Source organism: Struthio camelus, chromosome 13 (assembly GCF_040807025.1).
Source record: "Struthio camelus isolate bStrCam1 chromosome 13, bStrCam1.hap1, whole genome shotgun sequence".
In the NCBI taxonomy this organism is placed as follows: domain Eukaryota; kingdom Metazoa; phylum Chordata; class Aves; order Struthioniformes; family Struthionidae; genus Struthio; species Struthio camelus.
Window position 1 is genome coordinate 445515 of NC_090954.1, and position 19006 is coordinate 464520.

A 19006-nucleotide genomic window follows, 5' to 3' on the forward strand; every position below is an offset into this window, starting at 1 on the left:
TAATACTGCACATCAACCAGAGATTTTGCAATAGAAATACCTTAGTGTAATCACAGTCCCAAACCCCTTGGCTGAAGCAGCAAGAATATTGAATACAACTGGCCCAAGCTATGCAGTCAGAACAGCTGCAAATGCAAAAAGAATGCCAAATGAGACTTGCAATCGTAAACTGATTGAGAAATCACCAGGCATTTAAGCGATAATTAGCAAATGCCTGGAATTTCTAGTCCTGAGATTTCCAAAGCTTCCGAAGGCATCCGTATGCAAAATTTCCACTGAAAATGTGTGTCTAAATTCCTCGTTTTTGGAAGTTAAAAAGAAAAAGGGGGTTGTGTTTTTTGTGGCTCAAACATAGCAGGCAACTATGTCAGCATGGTGACATCCAAGGATTCTACTTAGTCATTCCCCCTATGCTTAGGGAACCACCATCTACCCAGCTAAGCTATTTTCAGATGCTACAGCCTCACAGGCCCTCACTCACAGGATGAAATATTGTGTGCTTTATCATCTTCCAATGATAAAGAAGGGCCCAGAGCTAGCAATAGGTAACTACAAATAGACTGATAAGATGCTGGAGATGTCTGTTTGCCACTGTCTGCACGCCTAGAAAACACAGCAGGTTACAGCTCTCATTGTCTGTCCTCCAGTGGATCCAGCAGATTGAGGGAGCTGAAGCTGCTCTGCACCAGAAGATGATGGAACTGGAAAGTGATATGGTAGGGGAAATTTTTCTGAATACACATTTTAGAAGCAAGCCACTGCGTGTGTTGCATTTACCTGGCGTGCCAAAAGTTCACTAAAAAAAGGTCTCTTGGCAAATTAAGTAAGCAGGCTTCATCTGAGTATTGATGAATCCATAAAATTGTTACTAGTCTGTTTCATATGCAACAGCATAATCACAGAGAAATAGAAATAGTTATTGTCTGAAAACTTTATCTCTTTCCATGAGGACGATCATTTATTATTAACCACAGAGGGCTCAATGGTCGCTCAGTGACTTTCAGACATGAAAAAGACTACACTCTTTGCCTCATAAGATTCACAGTCTAAACATTAGTTGTAGTATCACATTTTATTTGATACCAATAAGTGGGAAACTAATGAATTCTCACTCTGTTTTCTTCCATTACATTTTAAGCCTTGTTGTAAAGGCAAGACATTCACAGCTGAACTGAACTGCAGTAAAGTTAGTACCTTATCCTATTCTTATTGTAGTTAATGGAAATAACATAGAAGATGAACAAGCCTAATTATAAGAGTGGGTAACTGTAGTGGTTTACATTCTGTTCCTATGGTATGTCTATACTCAAGTCAATTCTACTTAGATAAGCTGAGAATGTAAAGCACAGTGGGTTTACATCCCAAATGATGTGGATGTGAATATGCCTTGTTCCGGTTTAGATTATTCTGCTTTCACACTTCTGAAATAAGAGAAACCCCCAAATGAATTGCTTATGCTTCCAAAGGAGATATATTAGAAAACCACACAGAAACACCTACATTACAGTACTGAAATGCCAAACAATATCACTGAAGTCAACAGAGAGATGGTGGATTTAGTTCCATGTAGATCAGATCCTACTGAAGCAAACACAGCTATTTTCCCTTCCTACTTTTCTAGCTGAGTCAGCTAATAACTCTGCAGAGTGTCAGTTGAAGACCAGTTTCCTAGTCCTGCCCAAGTCGGACATCTGTAGTTGATCAAATAACACTTCCCACAGTGTTTTGAGTAACTAATTAATTTTTTTTGTCCAAATGATCCTTCATTGTAGGAGCAATTTTGCAAAATAAAAGGTTATTTGGAGGAAGAATTAGACTACAGGAAGCAAGCTCTTGACCAAGCATACATGGTATGTACAAAGGAAATGCTACAGCACATACTGGCCAGTACTGTGACATGACACAGATTCCTGTAGGATCAGGAAAAGAGAGGTTTCTGTATTTCCTGAGTAATTTTTTTCAATTATGTCTTATTTTTTCCCATTCTGCTAACCTGCTACCATGCAGTCTGCACAGCCTCAACATGACACCTAGCCTTTTCACACCATAAAAAGGCAGGGTCCCCTGAAGTCAGAAACTCTTTTGTCAGTTAGAAGCAGATGTTGTTCATTAAGGTCAGCTTGTCCAACTGGAGTCAGTGCAACCAGTTGGAGCACAGATCTGGAATCTTAGATGGCCCATTTAGCACATGTTGTAGCAAGAGGACAATGTGCCACAAATAGCAAGAGCTTCTGTTATAAGACACTGGCATATCAAAGAGGACTGCACATCGGTCTGATAAGTGCATGTGCAAGTTCAGCATGTTTAATTTGTCAGTTAATAAGAGTACTCATTGATTAGCAGGATTAAGAGCATTGTAGTCTGACATGCTGACCTTCAATCTTTCTTCTCTTGGTTTTTAAGAGTGGGTCAAAATTTTAGAATTGGCAAAATATTCATCTTTTTCTAATTGCAATTATAAAATAGGTATGAAAACTTCATCCAGCTCCTGATCATCTCTGTAACTGCTTTAAAAAAAGTCAATGAGGGATTTCAGTGAAAATTAATATTGAAATATCATAAAAATAAAAGCCCAAATATTTTTTTGTGAAAATATTGAACCATTTTTCATGAGTTCTGCTTCTCACATTTTTGCACGCTTGAGCATAGGGACCATCTCTCGTGCAGGTGCCTGAATGTGCCACTAAACCCCCTCCCCCCCCCATCCCCGCAATGTTTTATAGAATGTTCTCTCTAATTGACTTTTGACTTTTTGCATTGACCAGAGGATCCAGGAGCTTGAAGCCACCTTGTACAATGCTTTGCAGCAAGAAACAGTGATAAAGTTTGGGGAACTGCTCACTGAAAAACAGCAGGAAGAGCTGAGGACAGCAGTAGAAAAACTAAGACGTCAGATGCTGAGGAAAAGCAGAGAATACGATTGCCAGATTCTTCAGGAGAGGATGGAGCTGCTCCAGCAGGCTCATCAGGTAAGACACAGGAACCAAACACATGTGGCTCTATTCAGTTTTGTTGTATAAAAACATAAGCTGAGGTCAAACTTAGGCAAGCTTCAGGTTCGTGAGTGAGCCTGGCATCTGGTTTCTTGAGTTATCTTATACGTTGTGTCTTTACTGTGCGCACAACTACACGCAATAGTATGGTGAATTGTTTTGGTGTATTTTGACTCTTAAAATTCCAAACCAAATAAATTTCGTCCAGAATTCTATCTGCGTGAATCCAGCTTTGTAATACAAATGGTCATCCCCTAGTTATTGGTACAGGAGGAACTGTACGAAGGCCTCTGGCTCATGTTACATAGGCGAGCTGTCTGGTTTTCCAGATGAGCTGCTCTGTCCCTCATAAAGTGGGCATTTGTTGTTTTATCACTGAGATATACTACTACATTTCACATTCAAAGACCAGTGTTTGCTGCTGTGCAAGCTGTGAAGTCCCAAAGCAAAATGGCAAACAATCGCAATATGCTCATTAACGTGATAGCTGTAAAATGAAACAAAATCTACTCCCCTGTGCTTTATGGGAATAAGAGAAAGAGCATGCACAGTGGTTAGGGTTTCTGATTCAGACGTGAAGATGTAGTTTTCAGAGTCTTGCCTGATTCTGAGTTGGAGATTTGAAACTGGTCCACCTTATTTCAGGTAAGTGCCCTTTTTTGCCAGGCCTTTGTGGAGTGAAGAACTTTATGATTTCAGCAATGACCGTTGCCTTGATTAATGCTGCCAAAGGAGTTCTGACTTCTTTGAAAAACTCTTACCCCACCTCTGTTGCAGATAGGGTTGGGAAAGGATGAGAGGCAACGAAGGGAAAAGGTAGTGTTTGAAGGCTGCCATCTGCTAGTTCTCTGATCTCCAGACAGTTAGGAAGATGATCACAGGAATGCCATCTACCCTCCAGATACCAGGTGCTCCAGGTGTCTCCTGGTTTGCCCCTCTGGCTTTCTGCTGTGTGCTGGCCTACAAACTTATTCCCTGACTAAAGAGAGGAAAGACAGAGATTCATAGCCTTATTTTTCATAGTTAGTAATTCTATCTCCGACTCTGTGGGATCTTTTTTCCCAAAATGCCATAAATTTAATTCATGTTACGTCATTTTTAATAGTACCTGGCTCTGTTTAAAATACACCTTGGCAACAAATTACATCTTTCTAGCTCACCACAGAATCAATATTTTCATAGTACCATATACATTTATCTTTTCAGATCTAGTATATAATACTTTAATTCTCTTTCAACACATCAAACTGTAAAAAATCATAATGAATCATGACATAATTCTAAAGAGTGCAACTGTGATGTAATAGTATTTACCTCCAGACTTTATGCTTTCCATCTCTTTACCTTATGATTAATATCAAAGCAGAAACGTGGAACAGATCCTGTATTGTTATAAGTAAGAACAGTTCTGACTTCAGTTTAATTTCTAGCATTTGAGGATGCAATCAAATATATGCAACAGCATATTTGCGCAGTGGTACATGAGATAAAGTTGAGGCTAGGGAGGGCTAGTGGATGGACTAGTGGTAGTGTACAAGATGATCTCTGCCAAATGAATGGATCTGTTCATGTCTAGGCTTTTAGTACTTGGTACACTGAGTTCAGCAGAGCAAGTCTATTAAGAACTTGGTCTAGATGTTTTCTTTTCTAATTTCCAGAGGATCCGAGATTTAGAAGATAAAACTGACATCCAAAAGAGACAAATCAAGGACCTGGAGGAAAAGGTTAGTTCTACTATGTTTCTGAAGCAAACTGATCGGTTTTCCTGAGAGTCGTGACCTAATTTTTTTCAACTACTTACCTTCTTTGTTTAGCTGAATCAGTTGGACCCTGTTAGTGTCTTTCTACTGTGCTTTCTTTTCAATTTGTGACTTCCGTTATATCCAGACTTTAATCTTAGAGTCCTCTCCACAACAATCTATGTTTCATTTTAGGGAATAAATAATTACATGATTAACACTTTTAATTACAATGGATGATATTGGACTAAATGATGAAGCCTTTATTTGGTTGTTACATGCTGTCTTGGTAGACAATACTTCCATTAAAGCCAAGGCGAGGCTAGCAAGCAGGAAGGACAGAATGAAACTGAGTGAAGATTTGAAGGCTGCCCTTACTTGGCAGGACTAAGGAACTCAGGTTGTGATGCTGTCCTCTTTATTGAAGCTTGCAATTTTGCATTGACTATGCATTTGGAGTACAGTACAAAATTTTGTCTATAAATGGAAGTATCCAAGAACTATATACATATATTCTTATATATATTATGTATGTATGCGTATATATATTTTTGTACTTTTGCAGAGCTGGGCTATATTTTTTTTGTGAGTAAGGCCTGCTCTATCATATAAAGTTTTTATAATTTTAGGTAGGTTAGGTAGCACTGCTGGAAAAAAAAAATCACAGCATGGATCCAAAATAAAACCTTAGCATCCTTTCTAGAAATACCAGACTTCCACTGCTGGTATAAGATATATCTCCAGGGAGCACTTTGCCAATATAGTTATATGCGTAGATATCTACATATATATATAATATGAAATACTGGCTATGTTAATACAATGACAGTAATGCCAATGAGTCCTTTGAGTTAGTATATATGTTCCTACAGTGCAACATGTGGGCTTAATCTAAAACTTGATACACATCTTCCTTTCCGCTTTTCTGCCAAAATTCTAGTGATGCTAGGACTTAAGTGTCTTTCTCTCTAATACATATAACTTGGAAATACATGAGATCATAATGCGTGATGAAAATCAGAAACAAATTAAAACTAGTGCCATAATAACAAATATGAGACCTTTTTTGGTCAATTTTCAAAAGAGCTTTCAACTGACAAAAATTCACATCCCAGAAGAAGATGCATTCATGATTGAAATGAAGCCTCCAAAAATTGATTATTCAGTATTTAATGGTTAGAGTTTGACATTATGCATTATTCCCAGGCTATTGCCAGCATGGTTTGAAGGCAGTGTTTTTGAACCCACCTAAAAACTGACCCGTGCTATGTTTGACATCCAGCTTTGTGATTTTGAGCCACCAATCGTGGGTCACAATGACAAATATACCTCAGGCTTTCAAAATGGTGCTGATTGAAATTAATCACCAAAATTAATGTACAAATGGGATCTGTTTGTTTTCTAAGCCTGGGAGATGGTTTGGCACTTACGGAAGCAGCTAGGGAAATAGAGTGTTCTCTGAATACATAATTATTTTAATTGTCCTGCAGAGTACAAAAAGAACTAATCCTGACACTTACAACACCATGACATCTTGTTTTTACACTGTCTTCTTTTTCTTCTGCAGTTTCTATTTCTATTCTTGTTCTTCTCTCTTGCCTTTATTCTTTGGCCTTGATGTCAATGTGCCTCTTGGAAAGGTAAGACTACTTTGTTTATTTCCTCGAGGCTAGTGCTTCTTGCACAGACCTGAGGATCAGATCCTTGTGTGTTATGTTATGTATATCTGGAGAATTCAGCTGATCAGTGTCATTTTGCAGTAGTTCACAATGGAGGGAGGTCACTGCTGAGCTCACACAGGACTTACAACCAGACCAATGCTGTCCAGCATACCTATCAGTGAATTGACAAAGTTTTCTGATGATCCTAAGCTGTTCAGAACTGTAAAAATAAAAGCTAACTAGAATTTCCCAGTATCAAGCAGTCAAGAGAATTGCAGATGAAATTCAGTATTGATGTTTGCAAAGTGATACAACTGGGAAAAAGTTTCAAATCTCAACTTTGTACACCTCACAATGGGCTCTGAACTGACCGCTACCACTCAGATCAGGAGGTTATAATAGATAAAGCTATAAAAACAGCAGGGTAGTGCCCAGAACTAGGAAAGGTACAAAGAAGGGCAAGGAAAGGTGATGAGCTGCTGAGGGAGAGAGGGAGAGGGAGAGGGAGAGGGAGACTTCTTGGGCTCAGAAAGAGGAACATTATTAAAGGGAGGTGTGAGAGAGAGAGAGAAAATTCATCAGTGGAATAGAATGGCTGAACAGATTGCTATTGTTCACTATCTCCTCCAGTACAAGCGATTATCATGTAATAACTTTGAAACAACAAAAAGTGGTAGTTAATGATGTAGTATATGAAGAAATCTTGGCTACAGCATGCTTAGTGGCTGGAAGTTCAGACTTTTAGAAAGCAATGGGAAGGTGGGGAAATAAATCGGGCAACTATGATGTGCTTTGCCTTATGTTTTTCCCTCCATGCCTGGCCACTTTCAGAGCCAGGACGCTCAGCTAAGTGGATCTTTTATCTGATCCACTATAAATGAGGTAGACCATGTTCTTGAGTCTAAATACAACATTATTCAGGCAGAGCAGAATTTTCTGATTAGGGTACAGACCCATAGCATTAAATTTCTCACCATAACTCTTGGTTCTGGTTTGGGCTATGTCAATAAATAAGCTTCTCTGCCCTGCACTTGGGACAAGCTGAGAACAAAGCTCTGTGTGTGAAGATGTTTTACCATGCCCTTCCACCATTTTTATTAGCTTAGCACTTGTTTCCAGACGCAATTCAAGATATTGGTCATAACTAAGTGTCATTGGTCCTTTTTTTTTTTTTTAATTAAAAAAAGAAAAAAGGAAAAGCCCCCTACTTTGTGCTTCGTTTCAGCTAGATTGAGGCTTTTTTTCCTACAGTTTTGTGTTGATGGAGAGACAGCTTTTAATTAGCTATGGCAACTGGAATCCACTGCTTCCCAGGCTGGACAGACCTATAAATGAATGTTTTCATGGGCTTAGCCAGCAGTATATGCAGGGGTTGGGCTGAACAGGGAATGAGCCAAAGGAAAGAAGGGGTGGTGGGGTTGACAGATCAGTGATCATGGCTCTTGTAAACAATTGCCAATCTCATAATAGAGTTGCCACTATTTAAAACATACCACCTTGATCTAATGAATGTTATTTTAAAGAGGTTGAGTCATGACTGCACACTGAGTAATAAAGTTTCTGAAGTAGGATTTCTGGGAATGATGACACAGCACAGCAGTTGGGAGTTATTTTGAGTAGCCATAACTAGTGAAAATTTGATTTTTACAGTTTTCTGCTCACTCATAGTGGAAAAAAGATTGGAAGGTTTTCTGAAACAGACAAATTAGGTATAGGCTAATTTTCAAAGTACAATGTATGATCTGATAGTGACATTTCCTAGAACCTGTCTCTGTTAGTTCTTCCCGTTTGCTTATAGTGTTGTCCTTTTTCTGATGGTGCAGTTTCAGAATTTTTAGGAGCTCATACACCCTAGTTTTGCCAGTGCTAATATTGGCTATGGTGGAAGAAATAATAAGAAACCCAAAAATCTTGACCTCAGTTCTTTGAAAAGGTACCTTGTAAGAAATCCCTTGCTCAGTTTAGGTCCCTTGATTAAAATGCATTCATGACATTAAACTACTGAACAATCTTTCCTAATCCCATCTCTTTTAAGATAGAGCCCAGCAGAGTCCTTGCAGGTAGAGCATGCAAGTTGGGAGTGTGCAAATTACAATTTTCATCAACGCTAGAATTCATCAGGAAATGCTGCCTTTCTGATGTTTTGTTGTTTTTTTAGTTTTGAAAAAAATATTTTTTCAAAAGTTAAAAAAGACCAAAAAAAACCCAAACCTCAGCGTATGGCAGATGCAAATGCCAAAAAGATCCAAAAATATAGATAAAAATAATTTGTGTTAATAAATATGATATTTTCATTAGAAAGTGAAAAGATAGTTTGCATGAAAACTTTCATCCACCTGTAATTGGACCTAAAACAGGGAAAACCCTAGTTCCAGGGCAAAATGGTCTGTGTATACTTCATGAGACTGTATGCATGTTTTTGGTATGCCAATGAGGAAGAGAAAGGAAGGGAAGCTAGAAGTTACAGACATAACATAGATGAATCACTTGGGCTGGTTTTTCAGGAATTGCAGGGATATACTAGTATCTTTTGAAATAAGTACTTCTGAAAATAGAGAAATCTCTACCATTTTGAGATAAGAATTCCAGTACTGCTGCTTAATTCTGTCTTGGAGCCTGTGAAAATATCTAAAGTGCCATAAAGCTGCCCTAAGTGTCTGCATGCGAAGAAAAAGTCTTCAACGGGTATTTGTGTGCATCAGTTCCACAGTGATTTTCAGATTGGTGTCTTAACAGCTTTGTAATTATTTTAGCAATGTATTCAAAGGCAGACTGAATCCCGTCTTGCAGAGGAGCCATCCTTTATCTCTGTTCAAAAGCAAGAGGGGGGAAAAGCAGACATATGCAAGGAGAAAAATCAAGAACATTAAAAAAAAAATACAACACAACCTCCACATTTGCTGATTTCATTTATGCCTTTTTAGCCTATTTCGAAGGCAGGTATTGTCTGGTCAGAGAAAGCTGATGAGGGGTTTATGTCAGATCTCTACGTTCCTCCTATACATCAAGCAGATGATTATTATTTGCATGCAGTGATTTTTCCACCTGCAAGTAGCTGCTGGGTCACATCTCTAGCACAAGCTTTCTGCTCATTTGATGCATTGGGTTGACTCCTTGTTTGTGCATTCATTCAGCAGGACTAATAGTCAAAGGAAACTAAATCATTTTTCTGCCCCCCTCTAGGACTGGCTGGACTATAATAGCCCCAGTGGAAACAGAGCAACACTGAGGCTGATTTCATTGCTGAGGTCATTAGCACTATGCCACTGAGACATGACTTCACTCATCCCTCTCCACACACACCTCCTTCACCAAATTTTCTGCTTGTTTTAAACAATACCTGAGATTTGCGTGTGTAAATCCCTTTGGTGCAACTTCACTGAGACCAGGAAAGCTGCTCTGCCTACAGCACCAGCATGAGAAGAATGTCACTCACTGGATTTACTGTTGCTCTGCAGAGGTTGGCCCAGGAAGGTCTAGTTCACAAGACCCTTGCCTCTCTACTCCCACAGAGAGGAAGAGAAGCGTCAGAGAGAAGTGAAGTGTAGTTTACAGGCCTGGAGAGCCTGCAGATGTGTTCTGCCATTTCTAGCATCACCCAGCAGATGAATGAAGCTCCTTTCATCATTTAAGGGCTCATTCTTTTGCTGTTTTCACACTCTGCTTGCATATTTTGCTATGAACGTCAGATAGGGAACAAGAAGACGGATTCCTATAAGCTGAAAGGCAGAGGAAATAGCCAGGCCAGTAGTGCAGATGTAGTGATGTAGAGAACGGGAAGTCGACTATGAGAATGGAAAAACCTTAAAGGGGAGTATGAACTCAGTGCTTTTCACAGCAACGCAGGTCCTCTGGAACTCACTTGCTCTGTTAACGTAGCTGCAGCAGACACAGCATCACAGCAAGCCTCCTATCTGCAGAATGTTTTACCAAGGCACATCACTCTACAAGTGCAAAGCACCAAATCTTGTAACCTGTCTATCAGTTCCTCAAAAGCAATACGATAATACAGGCAGTCGTTAGCTGTTCTTCCTCTGTCTGGTCCCAGTCTTCACTCACTCAGTTTTGCTTCATGAGAACCTTACCTCGCAAGACCTGAGGGGAAGGCTCAAGACAGAAGCAGGTTCGGAATGGCAATTGGCAAGATTGAGAGAAATTTTAGGAAAGTCATATTTTTCTGAGGCTGGAACACACAGAATCAGAGAGAGTAACTAACCAACGTTGTTTTATGTTTCCCAATCACTTTAAAATCCACCTGCATACCTATGTGACTTTGACATTTGAAGTAACACAGCAAGGGTGAGCATGGCAGGGGGAGTGTGCCATCAACATTTCTGCTTCTTAGAACTACTGACAGTGCATAGGATCGGGGGGAATGTTAAAAAATTGCTTTAATTCCTCTGGACACCAGTTTACTTTGCTAGCCTTATCATGAGAGACTTCAAATAGTTCCCTTGATATAAACAAGAACACCACAGTGCATGCTTGAAATGCACCTAGGGAACCATTTGATGACAAAAAGTGTTTATTTTTGTTCATCCCTTGCTGCAGTTCATGCTTTCTCAACCTTTTATTTAGCTGAGGACAAGCCATGATGCAATCACAGATGATGCTTTCTGGCTTCTTTCTCTCACAGGTTTGGTACAGCACTCACTGCTGTATTTTTCAGATAAGGAAGGACAAGCATTTGAAACACAGAAAGAGTGGGTGAATGAAACCATGTGCAAAAAAATTTAGCATCCATACCAGAACTCTCTATTTATATGTGATTTTCCTCTCCGAGGGTTTTTTTCTGTACTTGTGTGTATCCATGTTCATGTAAACACTTATTTATGATCACACAGGGAAATCTGATTTGTATGGATTTTGCACTCAGTAAAATTTATCATGTAGACTTGAGCAGTGAGAGAGCAGAGAAAAGATATACCTTTTTTTTTTTTTTTCCGGGTTTCAAACCCAAAAACCTAAAATTCTTTTCTGTATGCAGGAAGGGCTTCCTCCGAAGGGAACCAGTCTGCGCTTGCCTCATTGTTGGCGTTGATGAAAGTTCTGGGGTTGAAACTGCGAGCACGTCACCTGCTGTCGTGTCTCCTGTCACGGCTGAATTTTAGGCAGCTTCTTGAAACTGACAGTTTTCCATGGGCCAGGGTATAAATATTCATCTGAAAATACCTGTGGAAATTTTTATGGACCAGAGGGATATATCTTGCAGTGTTCAAATGGAGAGGCCTGGCTCGTGCTTAAATTCATAACTAAGTCCTTGCCAAAATACCCAGAATTTTCACAAATGCCTTTCACACAGACAAACAGGAACAGTCTGTCCAGTTAGCTGATATTTATAAGAACAGATCTCTTCAGTTGTCTCATTAATAGACTCCATCCTCTCAGATAGATAGGCAGGTAGAGGAACTTACCAATTATCTGATATAGATGTTGTTGTTCTTTTTATTTTTAGAGTGCCAGACCACACAGATAAGTCCTTAGAAAGGCAAATGCTTCCAACTCCCCCCCGATGAAGAGAACGTTGTTTACACTTATTTAAAAAAACCACAAATGAACAACCTGTAGCCAAGACTGCAACCACCTTATATTTTAAAGCCATCACTCAAGATTTGTTACTTGACAGTTCCTATCTAAAGCTATGATATATGCTGCATTTAATGAAATTCTACATGTCAAAATTAAAAAATGGGGAAGAAAAATAAATGGTGAACGTACATCACTTAGGAAAAACTTAAAGGGAATCAGCGAGGAACCACTTTCAGCTGATCAAGTCAAAGTGTGTCTTGGGCATGGAACCAAAGTTACCACAGAAAATCTATCCCTGCCATGCAGGGCGGTCATTTTAAATGTCACGCTGTCCTCCCATGGACGGATCAAAATAGCAGGACAGAGCAGGAGAAACACTTTACAAACTGTGAGGAGGTACCGACAGTAAAACATTCAGTTTCAATAGTCTGGCTTTCTTGCTACAGGGACGCTTCCTCTCTTTTGGCCTTACGCTCAGGAACAATGACAGCTGCAATGTGGGGGGAAAAAAGGAAAAAAAAAAAAAAAATCTGGTTTATGGCACGATGGCAGGACCGGGCACCATGTTTTGCATTTGAGATCATACCGGAGCACCACTCCACGCGGCAAAGGAAGGGAAGAAGCAGGTGTCTGGCTTAAGGAGGATTTCTGACAGAGCTGTAGCCTTATCTCTCTTCACACTCCCTCCGTGAAGACCAGCCCGTCCATTGTCAGATACTTTTCATACTCTTTAAAAACTGCTGCAGAGATAGCAACGACCATACTTGGTTTCACCATTTGAATAATATACTGTGGATCACTGGACTGGGCCTACAGAGTGGCTTCTGGGAAGGAAAAAAACGTGTTGGAGGGCAAGAGAAAAAATACCTAACCTCAGTGCCCGTATGATCTGATCCACAAAGCATCAGCTTCCAAATATTTTGTCTCAACCTGGATGCTACTGAACAGAGGAACCCTTACAAGCATTTTGGTTTGGCTTGTCAAACTGATTTTGTTAGCTGGCTTACTAACCAATGACACATAAACCAAAAATGGGGGAAAACTGTGCGAAATTCATCCTCGTTAGAAGTGTGAATATGTACCACTACTCTGTTTAGATTTTTCCACCATTAAGAGTAACTAGAAGGAGTTTGCATTTCCAAGCATTGCTCACCTCTCTGGCCTGGGACTCGGTCTGATGCAAGGAAGCAGAGCACCATCACAGCTGCAGCCTTATTAGAATCAGTAAGAAACAAACCTTGAGGATTGTCAACACCTGCAACAAATATTGAGAAAAGAAGTTCCTACATCTGCTGGGAGCAAACCAGCTGCATTCAGCTTCCCTTATCAATGTGCTGTATGAGCTAGGCAAGATACTGTACTCAACTGTGTCTCTGTTTTCATTTCCCTGCAAATGGAGTCTTGTCTGTTTAAACTTCAGGTTCCTGTAGCAAGGTTCATTGTTGAGCTGTGTCTTGCACAATGGAGGTCTTAATTTTATCTGGGATTAAAATGGAATTTGTTAGAAAAGAGAAAACTAAGGGCCAGAATACAGCCTGCGCATTACTTAAACCTTCAGAACAGGGCTCACGTGTACCAGCAGCTTATGCACACAGACCTTCATATCAGAAGCTTTAAGAGCGCTTTACAGACATAGTCTCTTTTGTTTGCTTTTTTATTTTTACAGATGAAGCAACTGAGACACAAAGCAGCGAAGTAACTTGCCACAATGGCTCAGCAGGTCAAAGGCAGTTCCTGGACCATAGCAGGGATGAAGTTCATCTAGTATAGAGGGTGCCTGTCCCTCACAGATATTTTTTGGTCAGAATATCTTTTAATCGTTAGTGTCCAGTCACCCAAGTGGATTGCAATGCTGGGCTCCGTTTCGCCACAGAGACCCCCGACATCCTCATTTCTTGCATGCCAGGAGGTTGTGCTGAGCCTTGCATCGAAGTTTAGAAGCTATTAGCAAATGATTTTTTTCTCTCCTTAAAATTAATTTAAATTACAAAATGACTGCAACTTCTAGAAGCAGTCTGTTTTAGCCGAGGGGTTTATGCCTTCTGCACCAGCTGTAGGTTATGTTAAATGAATTCAGGTCCATTGCATGCTCTTTGTTCAAATTCTGTCTCCCCACTCTGTGCACAAGGCTGGGCCAGACCTACCACAGGTGCTCTGCGAGGGTGCTGCTAGCAGTTCAGCCCTGAAGCTTTGGAGTCAGGCCCTTTGAGAGTCTCCCCACACACCTGTGACGTGTTCAGATCACTAAGCAGCTTATGCATAAAAGAAATACCTGTTTCAGGCAATCATAGAGAAGGTTCATGGCATAGATAAAAATGTCTAATTTCATGACACACCTGACTAGTTTTGTGGCTGGCTTCATCAGTTAGGCCCTCTGAACCGTGCTGTGCACATCTTCCTCTCGTTTCTCTTTTTTGCCCTGTTTCCCCTTCTTTATTCTTATATATACATAGTCCTACCTATGCATGCAGGTGCTCCGTTTCCAAAGGCTCCAGAGCTGGCAGACAATTCACAGCTTACCTTGGTGTGACTTGTAAAGGGTCTGCAGACTTTTAAAGATTGCTGGATTTCCTCTGGAGGTCTGAACGACAGCTGCTTTACTCTCCTTGCAGCATAACACAAGCCATGCCTAAAACACACTTGCTGATGTGATTAATACAAACTTTCTACTGTCAGCTAGATCAAAATGAGTTCGATGTTTGTGGGTGTATATATATATATACACATATATACATATATATATATCCCTATTGTATATAGTAAATCACTGCTATAGCATATGAAAGTGTACTTCCAATCTAGGCATGAGGAACTGAACCTAGAATTGCTTAGCTGCCCCAACTGGTACACTCCTCATTAGTTTAGTTTTACATCTTATGGGCAACTAGATTTTGGTTCTGGTTTTTGGAGTTCTGTTTTTAGCTGTTCCCTGTCTGGAAGCTGTTTATCCAGGGCTTTCTGTTGTTCCTGACATTCAGTGACGCAAAGTATTGAGACTCCTCCCTCAAATTAGTCACTGCAGCCAACCTCCCCTCCTCGAAACCAACCAGCAAAAAAGATCAATTTATCCTAGCTTTTGAGGACTGCAGCGTAGCCCTGGGTTCCTCCACTCCCTCTGCCCTAGCCTGCAGCAGGAGCACCGCGCTCCAGGCTGCTGACACCATCAAAGCAGTAGATGAGGCACATACATGTGGCAAGTTGGCTTGAACAAAATTTGACTTGCCATTTTTTTCTCCACTGATCGAGTCAGGAGACTTTACCAGTGGGTCAGACCTTCTAATTTAAGCACTTCAGATGAAGGTCTAGTTAGGGGAGATGAATTCAGGCAATAGGGTTAGCAAAAGGAAAAAAAAGGCCTTCTGGCAGTATTATAAGGCTGGCTCACAGCCCCATCTGCTCTTATTGACATGCCATGGGGACGCAGCACTTAGGTTTTTCTTTTTTTTTTTTGTACGTGTGCTGCATTTCCAGCGCCCTGCCCTAACCTCAGTGGGGAAGATCCTCTGAACCCCCAGAGCGGGCCGTTCGGCGGCATCTCCTGAGGACGGACGAGGCCAGGCTTTCCTGCTTGCTGGGGCAGCTTCAAATACAGCCACACACTTGCTGGTGACTCAAAGGCTTCCTCCCCCCTCCCGTCTTTCCTCACATCAGCACCTGTGTGTTTTTTATTTATATATACATATATATATGTATATGTGTGTGTGTGTGTGTGTGTAAATATACATGCATACATGCATATTTTTTTGTTGTTGTTGTTGTTCCCAAATTTTTTGGTGTGTATTCCAAAAAAGAATTGTAAAGATTTGGCAGAATGACCCTTTGATAAACACTGGACATGTATCTGTACTATATGTATTAACGTGTAGAAGAGAATCCTTATTGTATGTAAAGTTTTATGAATGGTTATTTTTTAATTTATGTATTTAATATAGGATTCAATGACCTCTGGTGTTTTAGTTTGTATAAAAAAATAAAACAGCAACCTTTTTAAAAAAACCAAAAATCTCACTTTACATTCACGGAGATACTCAGCGTCTGTCTGGAATCTGTTTATGGGTGCCATCTTGAGGCTGAGCAACTCAGACCGTTAAGGCACATCTTCCTTGTTCGCTCTCTCCCTCTGACATGCTTTCATGGAGGGGAAGACTGGAGAGGCTGGGCCATAATATAACATATTCTGGGTCATAATTCTGTAAAAAAAAGTTTTTGCATCAGTCTGTCCTTCAGTGGGCATCCTGAGGTAATTAGTTGGTAAGGGAAAGGCAGTTCAATTTTCCCAGCATGGGCCCAAATCTGAATTTATTGGCTTTTTGATAGGCCTGCCCAGCAAATACAAGCAAAGAAAACAAACCAAAAAAAATCCCTTCTTCTTTTCCCAGGTGTTGGGGGAGGGTTTGTGTTTATTGGGGGGGGGCCCTTATTAAGCTGTAGACTCTTGCTCCAATTTTTGAAAAAAAGGGCCTCATAATCTCTTTACTCACTGTGCTCAGTCACCCAACGCTCTCTAGCGCTGGTGCTTGCCTCTAGGCCCCTCTGCCTGCGTGGACGAGGGCCAGCTCCATTAACGCTGCTGAGACGCTGCACAAGCACAGCCTGATAGCCTGCACACAAACCTCATGTGTTCAACAGCAGGGCCTGCTATATGAATAAAGCAGGTAAAAGCCATAGTGCAACTATCCCCTCCAGCACTTGAGCCCAGCACACTTCACTGCCAGGAGCCGCGGGCTGGGCAGGTGAGGAGCCCGGGGTCCCGGTGCTCTGTCTCCTCGGGGAGCCCCAGCGTCCCTCTCCCGAGGGTCTCGGGTGCCCTCGCCTGAGCCCCCCGCTGGAGCCCTCCAGCTCACCCGAACCTGGGAAGCCGCGACACTTCACGGTTTTTGCTGCCTCTGGATTCATGCCGCCTCGGGAGAGCCAGGAGGCAGCTTGCTTAGGGCAGCGGAGCAGCCTGCTGCGCTTGTGGCAACTGCATGGTTGCGCCTGCTGGTGGCACATCTGCAAGGCAGCATTGCTCTATTAGATGTGTTTTTAATCCAAAAAATAAAACATTTTGTTTTGACATATAATTTCTGTCTGCAGTGTCTTCAGAAACATTCGTACAAGCAATCATTCATCAGAATTATGCCTGTTTTAAGTGGATGTTTTCTTCTGGTAATGTCATTTCTCCCCCCTTAATGGATGAACATACATCTTGCACTCAGAGTTGAACACTCCCAACTCAGGTGTTTCTATTCTACTATGAATATCTCTTGCAAAAATGTCTATTTTTGCAACACCTCAGCCGTTAAAATCAAAAGAAAGAAATTGATGAGGAAATAAATGCAAGGTGGCACAAATAGAGCTGAAAAGCAAGTTTCCATAAAATTTAAGCAAACTATTTTAGAAGAATGTTTCATAGTAACTAATCAAATTCAAAAAATACACTACCTAAACCAGTAATAGCAGTGATGAAAAACAGAAATGTCTGGGGTTTTTGCCAGACTTCACCATCCTTAGGTACCGATAATATTTTCCATTGTAATTCCCAAGCGCGAAACGTATTTTCTTTGCAGGTAATGCTCCTTGAAAGCCTTTAGACACTTTCCTCCTAGGCAAATCTATGCAAGATCTCCAGGTTAAAATGAACTTTAGAGCTGGTCATATTGATCAGAGTGTGACTTGTATATTAGAGAACAAAGTTATTGTTGGGGACTGTATCACAAGCAGAGGAGAAGAAGAGCTACCCAACTGGCTAAACAGAGCTCTTGAGAATACGAACTAGGTCTGTCAGGCAAAAAAGAGAATGAGTCTGAAATTCATGCTTTTTTTTCTTGCTTCGCGGAGTATTACTCAAAAGTACCAAATACGCCAGGAAAACAAAAAAAACCTTCTGCTTAAAATATATATTGAATCATTTTCTACCGTTATCTACCAAATTAATGCAAACTTACCTTCTTTGGGAGATATAAGAACAACAGACCAGAACACTAAATTGACCTCCATTACTTTTAACCCTTAGACCCTTGAGATCTCCCAGAGTGCCCATTTGGGAAATATGGCTTATGATTTTTCATGAGTATTTACCACCAGAGGAAATTGAGCAACTGTGGTTGCTGAACTCTTTTATGAGCATTTGAAGCATTACCTTATATCTTTGCATCTATCCAAGCATTCAGGAGAAGCAGGAAATGTCTCCTCCACCCTTTCCAAGGGATGCTGGGGCAAAGTCCTTTTGCCTTCTTTGGAACAAAGCTTTGCTATAATTAAGCCCTGATCTGCAAAGTCAGACAAGACAACTCAGAAAGAGAAAAAAGCCTTTCCCAGACAGTTTTATTCTCCAGCTTTCACAGCAGGAACATGGAGAATAAGAGAAGCGGTCAAAGCTCAAGCTAGAGGAAGTGCTGTGAACTCAGCAGCTACGGCAGTCCACACCAGGGCCCCATCTAGCACCAGTCATCTCCTACCTCTTTCCTACTTCTACAGCATCCCTGGTCCAAACCATCAGCTTTTTGCTGTTTCCTTCTGAGCTGCAGGGACTTTGACTCACTGCTTAAGCCTTTTTCCACCTGACTAGAGGTTTCCGTTGTAAGAAATGCAAGGTCTCACAGCAGGTCTGCAGGTGGCCACACAGCAGTACTGGCACCTCGCTGCTCTCCGGAAGAAGCCTAAAGCCACACAAGGTATCAAAGGACAGCTTACTCCTTCCACGGATTTGGCTATTTAAATAAAACATCTGTCAGACAGGAGACCCTCACTAGCCAGGATGTTCTTGCTAAGACAACTGTTCTCTGAAACACTGCCTTTTGCCAGAGCTGATGCCCCAGCACCTGCTCAGAAGAGCTAAACTGCGGCAGTGAAGACATCCTGCAGCCAGCTGGGGTGCCGCCTTGCCAGCGCGCGCTGTGGGAGCCGGACGTCGTCGAGGGAAGTTTGCTGATACCACCCTCACGCTGGTGGGGTTTCACACCTCCCCTTGCTCCGGAGAGCAGACAGGGCTCGTCCCACTTCGGCTGAGGTTTTTGCTTTGCTGAGAAGAATCTTGCTGCTCTGAACTGGGGCAGAGCAAACAACAGTGCTGCTATTGCGTTTGTTGTCAGAGAGACAAAAT

General features: G+C 41.2%; 1 protein-coding gene across 11 annotated transcripts in view; it reads left to right on the forward strand.

Annotated features, from left to right (window-relative positions):
- JAKMIP2 (janus kinase and microtubule interacting protein 2) overlaps positions 1-15911 on the forward strand; it is a 78402-nt gene extending 62491 nt beyond the window's left edge. For 2 of the 11 annotated variants that reach the window (XM_068959553.1, XM_068959554.1), the window contains 5 exons: positions 648-716; positions 1773-1850; positions 2766-2969; positions 4652-4717; positions 11849-12774. In XM_068959553.1, coding sequence (XP_068815654.1) covers positions 648-716; positions 1773-1850; positions 2766-2969; positions 4652-4717; positions 11849-11869 — 438 coding nt within the window. In that variant the 3' untranslated portion in view covers positions 11870-12774. Of the gene's footprint in view, positions 1-647; positions 717-1772; positions 1851-2765; positions 2970-4651; positions 4718-6299; positions 6373-9576; positions 12775-13588 lie in introns of those variants that run through there. The other 9 variants (XM_068959546.1, XM_068959552.1, XM_068959548.1 and 6 more) reach the window with 8 other exon arrangements.
- Positions 15912-19006: the final 3095 nt, after the last annotated feature.